Here is a 9,093-nt window from a genome sequence, read left to right as displayed (position 1 = left end):
TTGACCTGGAGGGTGGAAACCTGGAAGGGGTTTCCTCTCGGGTGTCAGTATCTTAGATTATAAGACCCACATCAAATACAGGAAATGTTGGTCCGGTATGAAAGTTAGAGAGTGCAGCTATAAATTTTCTGAAGTTCTTCTGTGTTCAGTGGAGATCTGTATTTGCACAGTACAAAAGAAGATAACACCTGTTTATACAAAGATTTTATTTTATACACATTTACCTACAAAATATACAGCAGTTAAAAATAATGGATGGGCAGAAGACTTACTGGAAAAAAAATCCAGAAGACAATTCTTAAGTTTCAACTGACAAAGTTACATCAATTACTGCCTTTAAAAGCCAGTCTACCCTGTAGTAGGGGTTACTGAAGTTGCAAGAGCTTTGCAGTTAGAGTCAATTTAAAGAGTTCAAAACATTTTAAAAGGCACCTTGAACAACTTAAACCCTTAAAATTTGCCAGTTTTAGCTACTCAAAAGTTACACTTTATGTGTATATCGTCCACGCCTTGTTGTTAACACTCTGAATAACAAACTTTGTTATTTTATTGTGGCACTCTAGATTTTCTTCACCAAATCTTAAGTTACACATTTGCAATACCAGTTTCGTATTCTGACTATCAGAGCAACAAAACCCACTCAGAATGGTCAGGTGGATTTAGATACAGTACAAACTTACAATTGGGAAGATATAAGCATATTTAAGACAATTAAAAAAAAATTAAAATCTTAAAATAAGTGTTTTGAACCAGATCAAACAAGAAACTACATATGACCACAAGGAAAGTGGCTGGTGCACTATATACACAACTTGACAAATGTAATCCTTGATATATTTGCGAAGTTCTTAAACAGTAAGACCAGTTTTCTCCGGCACAAACAGTCAGTCTTCCTGCGAGCCTTTAAACCAGTTCCAAAAGAGAGACCAGGAGACAAGGACGGCTGCAATGAGGAAGTGTGCTAATAAAACATCAGGAGAATGGCAAACGTTCCTTTCAATACTCTTCATGAGAACAAGAAAATCCATACACCAGATTTTACTTTTTTCCTGAACATTGGCATCAATCTGCTATTTACAATAGCTTAGAAAGACACGTAACACAAATGAGGTTTCATTTTCAAGTTCAACTTCATTGCCAATTAACATACTTCACCTGTATGTTCTGTTCTAGCTGAAGTAAAAAAGTGACACTAATACTGAAAAAGAGGTAATCAGAAGTAGCAAAAGCACTGATAATGTGATAACAAAGAATTTGGATAAATATTCAAGAAAGTAATATTGCACACTTTCACTGTCAACTGTGTTAAGACTTTTACTCCCAGGCAGTGACAACCAGTCCCATTTTAATTTTTTTGCTGTCATACTACCTTAAAAAAGGTCATTTTTGGTTTCCATGGCAGTGGAAAAAAATGAAGGAAGACAGCCCTTATTGAACATGAGGCCTAGGTTTCAAAATTAATTTTCCAGTCTGCAAGACAGAAAAGAAAACAAAGTTTAAACCCTGAATGCTGAACCCAACAATTACACTTCAAGTTCAATGTTACAGTAAGAGTTTAAAACAACACACAAAATGATACTAAGTATTCCACATTCCAGTTTCACAGACACACAGAATTTGCTGAAGAATATACAAGTGCTGTTCAGAAAAACAGACTTTTTGGATTATTTCCTTTTTTTCTTTTAACAAAGAAGGTTTAGGCAATGAAGCACTAACACTTACATCATCACAGGACATATTATATTCTGCCAAAACAGTTCGGCATCGGGCTGCTATACTGTGTGGATTGTGTCAAGGAAAGCAAGTAACACTTGCACACACAGTAAGCAAAAACTAAAAACGCAGTATTAGCACAGGCTCCAACAGGCTGCAGGAACTACACTTTTAACGTGACAAACATTATCAAAGGATACATTGATGGTGCCACCACTCTTTTATGTATTCCAGCAAAGAACAAGCCTATTAGGGTAATACAGCTAATTGTGAAAAATGGGTGATTCCAAAGTGACGTGAAAAATGATACCTAGGAAAGAAATTGGGTTATTCCAACTGCATACTTCCTAAAACACACAGAAAGTTGCTGCCTAGATCCCTTAACTAAAAATAAAATACTGCTCCCTAGCCATTTCCAAGTACTTGTGAACAATTCTTTAGATAAGCATTCAGAGTACAGTATTTTGGCAGGCAATGTCCCAGGACACATTCCACAACAATTCCAGACAGCTTGATAGCTTGACTAAAAATCACCTCCCAGTTTCATGTGAGAATGTGTTCAGCCTTTCAGTTTCCAATACACCACCTGACTGCAGCACCAAGCTATGGAACACAGCACATTAGGCATTAGCCTGACCTTACCTTTTGTGTCTCTGGGTCTATTAACCAGTTCCAAGCCCCAGTTGCTGTGCAGACTGATACCACTATCAAAATCACTGATGAAGAAAAGAATGAGAGTCATAAACAGTATACCTCACTCAAATTTAAATGTATTTATTTTTCAGCAGCAACTCTTAAACATTTATTTCCTTTCTCACTTCTGAGGGAGAAAGAGCTCCTAATTGGAAAGCAAAAATGAAAATATGCAAAGAAACATCTAAATGTGAAACCCTAAGGATTCTGTACAAACTTCCTGGACAGAACAAGTACATCTGAAAAATCTAAATTCTGTCAAGTAAAAACATCCTGATCCTTTAAAGGAACCAGAGTTATCTTTCCAAAAGATTATCAAAAGCATAGAGCTTCTTCTCTATATCATATAAATACTTTCTTTTTAGGATAACAGGAAGAAAAGCTAACATTGGTCACACACCCCATTATAATGAAAAGAGAAAGTCCCTCTTATGTGAATTACAAAACAAGCAATTTGGGGAAAAAACATGAGCCACTGAATACAATACCAGTTATGCAAACCTCATTTAAATATGCTTAAAAGTTTCCAGAATTTTTTTTTTAATTGTAACTGACAGAAAACAGCCATTTTGGAAGCCAAATGCATTCCTAAAGCAGAACTACACATAAATATCTGATTTCCCTGGAACAAGGGGGTTTGAGGTGGTGGTAGTGGTGTTTGGTTTTGCTTTCTAAGTAGTGTCTCTTTCAGTTCCTTCATTCAAAATTGACCTCTCAGGAGAAAACATACTATTTTATGTGTTCTAAAAGAAAGTCTGTATTCTTGGAGTAGAAAAACTTCAGCAGTCTCAAAAACAAAACAAAGTTGTATGTATCCACCACAGACCAGGGATCCCAAAGCTGGCAGCATATCTGTGGAATTTTTTGCCTTCCCCCCTCCTTCAAACCTTCCTGTCAAAACAAAGCTGCCTTTATGGCACACTGCTGTAACTTTTTCACCTTCAATTTTAGAGGGACTATTTCACCTAACCATGTTTAGTTTAAGTAACTACAGCAACAGTCTGGGAAGTCTGAGTCTTGAAGAAAAAAACTTCAGTAACATAATAAAAACCAGATAAAACAGAAACAAACACAACTTACTGTTTCAGGTATTTCCAGAATAATTCAGCCTTGAGCCAATTCAAACTTAACCTAATTTTTTTAACTCTGGCTAAAATATTAGTTTATTATCCTGTATGAACTTGTTGCAGAGTGTTTGAATGTATGCCACAAATTTTAAAGCAAGCCTAAATACAAATTTCTCTTTGGGCAAACTTAAATAAAGGATACACACTGGTAAATCTAACAAGCATGAAAGACTATTTATTCCTTGGAATATCAAACTTACTTCTCCAACGTCCTGTAGCAGGTTGCAAACATGCAATGTATTCAGTAAGTCTTCTTTCAAAAGCTTTGAGATCTGGGGAAGATGTGCATCAAACATAATTAGATCATCTGTTTAGTCATATTTCAAAGTAGAAGATAAAAAGAATTCCCCCATGCACACCCAGTTCTTAAACTGATAGAAAAGCCAATGCAATTATCCTTTATATGCAGCAGAAGTACAGCCATAGTAGCTTTACTCTATTTCAGGTAAGAAATAAGTGGTGGAGTTAATCTAAAAGCCAAAAAACATTCCCACTTACAAAAAGAAAAATCAATACAGTTAAGAAATCACACTATTTTGGGACATCTTCAGAAATAGTGACTTTGATTTATAGTAACTTAAAACGCATCTCAAAACAAAACAAAAAAAAAGTATCACATTTTGAAATACTAACTGTATCAGAAAACCATAATGCCCTAATATCAATATAATGGCAATTTAAAAAAATTGTTGGCCATTTGCCACTGTTCAAAGGGTTATTGTAGCAGTGTGGCTTTGATGACTTTGTTTTGTAGAAAATTTGGGTATCATGATATATATATTGAGATATATATATATATATATATATATGCAAAAAAATCCCACAGCAAACACTACACCAATGATCTTATTCCAATCGTTATTTTTAAAAATAGATCTTTCTTCTTATTGCCATCATTCTCCCATGGTCTTTCCACCGAAATCACTATTAAATCCATTTCAAGTTGATACTCCTAATTGTCTCCAAGGAGCTGTTTTACTTAAGTCCAGGTTAGATTTACACTTCCTTTCAACAAGGTCTAAATTTGATAACATTCCAGCTGAAGCTAGAATTCTACCTGAAGTTTTAATTAGGATCAACTCAACTTTCAGCTAAAGTCTCTGTCAGCATCAATGTGGAACTTTAACCTCCAACTATTGCTGTATTAGTTATCTCAATAAAGCAATTAAAGAATAAGCTTGGAAGAAATAAATCTATTATGATCACTATAAAAGCAGCTTTCTACACTGTGAATTTCTTCCTAAGTGGTTTGCAGGTGAATTTATGGGAGAAGATTACAGTATCTTGACTTCAGCCACAGAACAGCTAACTAGTCTTAATTACTGCCAAGAACAGGGTAGTTAATGGCCTGTCCTCCACATCCCTTCTGGGGAAGATAAACCACCGCCGGCAATTACAGCTAATTAACTGTTCCCTGACTTAGCACAAACCCCTCCAACTACTCACTGAAGCAAGGGGGAACACAAGGCACCACACTAAAACCCACTATTTGAGAAACAGCACCCTGAAAGCATAAAAAAGGCTACTGACAACAAAGATTTCAAGAAAACCCTCACATAATGTAGACATCACTGAAACAAAATATGAAAAAATACTTTTTCAGAAAAAAGAAAACGGAAGTTTTAACTTATTTTCAACCATGCACGCTCTAAGAGCTTTCTCTGAGTTGATGCTTTTGGCAGCTGTGACTAGCAGGGCACACTTCTGGGAACCCTCAGATTGCACAAGCATAGCAACAAAGCCCTGACAACGCCGGACTGTCGGCTTCTGTCGACACTGCCTACTTCTGGTGCCAGCTACAAAACACCTGCTAATTCCCAAACACTGGTCCATTTTAAAAATCTCTGCCAGTCTTTCGGACACTGAAAACTCCTTTCGGGGTTTTGACATTCTGCAAGCTGTAACTTCCAGGAACTCGTAACCCAAACCATCGAGTGTCCCCAGACAAGAAGGGGCTACTTGAGGTCGCGTTCTTCAAATGCGAAAGGAGCCCCGGCTCAGCGTAACGCACAGCGCGGCTCCGGAGCCGAAAGAAACGCGTCTCACGCAAAAAGCCGTGAGCGGCAAGGAGCTCCCCGAGCACAGGAGGATTTCCATCAGCTCCAGCCGAGCAGCGGCAGCCAAAGGGAACCGCGGGCACCCCCTCCTCCCCGGGCGGGCAGCCGCCCTCAGCACAGGCCCGCGAGCAGCGCAGCCCGCCCCGAGCGCGGGACGCCGAGCAGGCCCCGGAACCCCGCCCCAGCTCGCCTGTCTGGGCCGCGGAGGAGCGCCGGGAGCGCGGTGCAGAGGGAGCCGAGGCCTCCCGCGGCCGCTTCGTGCCGCTCCGCAGGGACGGGGCAGCGCGCTCGGGCAGCCCGGGCGCAGAGCCGGCAGCTCCCGGCGCGCCGAAGAAGCAGCTCCGGGCTCGCTCCGAGCGGCCGCACTCACCCTCAGCCTGGTCCAGGGAGTTCATGGCGGGCGGGCGGGCGGAGCGGCGCGCACCGGGCGGAGCACCGAGCGCGGGCCGTTCCCCGCGCACCGCCCCGCCGGCCCGGCCCCGCAACAACGCCCCGCGCTACTCGCCCGCAGCAAGCGCGCCTCGCATTGGCTCCGGCGGGGAAGGGGCGGGCTCGGCCGGCTTGTCCGACAGCTGCGCTGAACTTTATTTGTTAAACAGCAGCCGCGGGGTTTTTCCTTTTCTACGCCTCCTAACATCCTCACAACACTTGAGACAGCTGTTCAATATACGTGTCTCGGCCAAAAAGAAGAAGATACAATATTCTTCCTTCAAGACAGCCAGGGTCAACTCCTACACTTGTTCATTTGGGGGCTTTTCTACACCCTCCCACTCGCAGCCACCAGCCACGGTCAGGCTGCTCGCCCAGGCGCTCGCAAGAGCCACTGCACAGATTTAAAGGCTGCTTTTGAAAACATGTCCAGCAAGACTGACCTGGGATCTCCTCAGTAGGGCCAGGCAAAGCTCTTGCAAGCTACAGACACGAGCAGCAGGCTGAGTATCCTACACGGGCAATTGAATTCATCAGGGTTTCTGTGCAGGAGGATGGCACTGGGGCACGAAGACATCTGTCTCTGGGTGTGGGGCCTGTATCTCTGTGGAAGGGGTGTGAGGTGCCTCCACACGTCACCCGTTGCCCCGTCCCTCGGGCTCGTTGCTGCAGGAGCGGAGTGGCCCGGGGGACGGGGTTAGTAACGGGGACAGCAGCGGCGCCGTGCCCCCGCTGTGCCCCCGCGGCAGCAATCGCTGCTGGACGGCAGCGGCCGGAATCGCGGTCCGCCAAAAGCAGCGCTGAGAGGCTGGGTTTCTGTGCCGCTTGTAAGCGTCCCACGGGACGCGCCGGGATCAGCCGTCATGATCCCACAGCCTGCCTGCTGCTGGCCCAGCTGGGCTGCAGAGGTAACTGAACTGGTCTGTTCGCTAAGTGAAAGCTTTCTGAGTTACTGAGTGACTCGATTAGCGAGCTCTCCAGGGACCCGGGCTCTGTGCGCTGCCATCTGTTTTCAGCTAACTGGTACTGGAGCCTGGATTCTATTTTGTAGTCCAGTGAGAATTTCGTGTTGCTTAAAGCAGAGGCACTGCAGTGCTCTCGGGGTTGGGATCTGGTCTAATTTCTCTCTGTCTGTTTCTTAAAAGGAAAATCATGAAAATATGATTTATAGTAATTTTGCTCTCATTGGTTTAAGCATAATTACAAAATATTGTGTATTCTAGAAATTCATGCATTACTTTTGCTTTGGTGATGGCTCACTGAGTAAATGATGGCCTATTATTTTCTTAAGAGTGTTTGAGTACAACTTATTATAGTTTTGCCTAGTTAGTTTATACCAATTTTGCCAGTGTAAAAACCAGAAAAAACATGATACTCGTGCTGGTTGAATTATGTCTTCCATGTAGGAAGGCAGGACACCTCAATGGTGTTTTTTCTGGCTGTTGACAAAGACTATAGCCTATATTACCATTGGAGTTTCACTGAATCAAAGACTAGAGTATGGGAAGTAGGTGTTTTCTTTCTTTCTACAACTGTACTCTTGCAGTTTGTAGAACTTTAAATTAATCAGACCCCAGGAAACTGGATGCTGCTATCAAAAAGTGAGTTCTCTGCATAGCCCTTGTGGATTTCTAGCATCCTAAAAGGATCAGAAAGTTATTGTTTGCATTAAGCTATTTATATTCATGTGAGCTTGCTGATGTGCAGATCTCCTTTGGTCTTTTATGTTGCTCCAGCTATTAGGTTTATATCTGAACAGATACAGATATCATAAAGCTGTTTTTTATTCAAACTTCAATGATTGGTGACACTTAGAGGCTGAACCTACATCAGGACAAAAATTCCAAGATCTATAACTATTGAGATACTTAAATAAATTGTAATTCCTTTATTGTGTCTAATGTAAAACTTCTTGGACTGTTAAAAATGTTTGGAATTTTCCCCCCCCAAATAGCTTTTACTGTCTACTGTACAATTCTGTTGACTAGCCAAGATAAATGAGGCAAGGCAATGTAACTGTCATGGCACTACAGCTATGACTTAAATAAACTATTTCTTAGGGTTAGTGCATCTGTTAGTAACCCTTGATATCTGTTTCTGCCAACACATGTGAAGCCTGAAAATTAACAGCCTAAGCAAAAGGGCTGGGTGTACCCTTGGATTGCTTCACAAGGCAGAGGTGGTTGGAATAATCATGCTTTGTCAGTTTAGAGTGCTGTCTCAAGTATCTCTTCTCAAGGTGCAAGGAATGCATGTTTCTGAGTTTAGCATCTTTGGTATCTATTTCTGATTCTCACAGCTGTACTTGAAGCATAATGTGAGAGCATCTGTTGGCAGCATCTGCTATCAGAGATAATTAGGATGGGTCACTTGTTTCTTAGTTTGATTGCTTTTCCGGCCGTCTGCATTTTTTAGCTTACATATCCTTTCTCATACTCATTTTCCTCTGAACAATCCCTCCCTCTGGAGGCAATATGTTACTTCAGAGATTCTGTGGTAATGTTTAAGACTGTTACATATTCAGTCTTTTTGCATTTACTAATCCTAATTGCATTTGTATTTTTATAAATCTGTTTACTGCAGTAAGTTTGACAAATATAATCCTAACTTGCATTTAGTGATACAATGAGAGTGTTTACATTCTTTATATTCTTTTTTTGAGTTGATTTTGGAAGATTAAAGCTTAAATCTTATCAAGAGACTGTCTGGGGTTTTTCTGTAAGAAGATCCATACTCAGGACTTCTTGGTATAGACAACAAAAAAAAAAAAATCTGATCAGAAAATTCCATTCCTTTTTTTTTTTTTTGGTAGCAGGCTTATAGAAAATATTTTAGTTTATCCCAGAAGATGAGCTTCATCAAATAGATGCATATTCTGTAGGAAAGAGAATGCCTTTTCTTATACATCTGAACGAAGTTCAGAGGATCATCTCTACACAATAAAAATATAGTGTAGAAATATTGATTTTGTGTGTAGCTTAATGCAATAGATTTATTTTCACTTCTTAGAAGTGTAGTATGAAACTTTTTCTACCACACTGAACATGTTATGTCTTGAGATGCTATAAATGGTT

General features: G+C 41.0%; 1 protein-coding gene across 3 annotated transcripts; it reads right to left on the bottom strand.

Moving 5' to 3' along the window:
* Window positions 1–47: 47 nt before the first annotated feature.
* On the bottom strand, window positions 48–6,058 carry CNEP1R1 (CTD nuclear envelope phosphatase 1 regulatory subunit 1). 3 transcript variants are annotated; one of them, XR_002465897.2, is made up of 7 exons: window positions 5,961–6,058; window positions 3,734–3,805; window positions 2,356–2,429; window positions 1,914–2,023; window positions 1,723–1,777; window positions 1,370–1,470; window positions 48–156 (listed from the first exon to the last, which is right to left on the bottom strand). XR_002465897.2 is itself a non-coding variant. In XM_021536130.2 (6 exons), the coding sequence occupies exons 1-6, from the start codon at window positions 5,983–5,985 to the stop codon at window positions 1,429–1,431; spliced, it is 378 nt and encodes a 125-aa protein (XP_021391805.1). In that variant the 5' UTR covers window positions 5,986–6,058; the 3' UTR covers window positions 833–1,428. The 3 variants fall into 3 exon arrangements, 1 of the variants encoding a protein (XP_021391805.1); XR_002465896.2 differs by lacking the exon at window positions 48–156 and adding an exon at window positions 837–943; XM_021536130.2 differs by lacking the exon at window positions 48–156 and having other exon boundaries at window positions 833–1,470.
* Between the last annotated feature and the right edge of the window lie 3,035 nt (window positions 6,059–9,093).

The sequence above is a fragment of the Lonchura striata genome, chromosome 13 (assembly GCF_046129695.1).
Source record: "Lonchura striata isolate bLonStr1 chromosome 13, bLonStr1.mat, whole genome shotgun sequence".
Taxonomy (NCBI): domain Eukaryota; kingdom Metazoa; phylum Chordata; class Aves; order Passeriformes; family Estrildidae; genus Lonchura; species Lonchura striata.
The sequence above is the reverse complement of the archived record's forward strand: the minus strand, read 5'-3'. Positions and strand labels throughout refer to the sequence as shown.

What these genes read in the sequence shown, in the direction of transcription:
- CNEP1R1 (XM_021536130.2), bottom strand. Translation starts at nt 5,985, where the DNA reads ATGAACTCCCTGGACCAGGCTGAGG. An exon ending in CTCCCTGGACCAGGCTGAGG is followed by an intron (nt 3,806 to 5,960) that starts GTGAGTGCGGCC and finishes CATCTTCCCCAG; the next exon opens with ATCTCAAAGCTTTTGAAAGA. An exon ending in AGAGTGGTGGCACCATCAAT is followed by an intron (nt 1,778 to 1,913) that starts GTATCCTTTGAT and finishes CAATCCACACAG; the next exon opens with TATAGCAGCCCGATGCCGAA.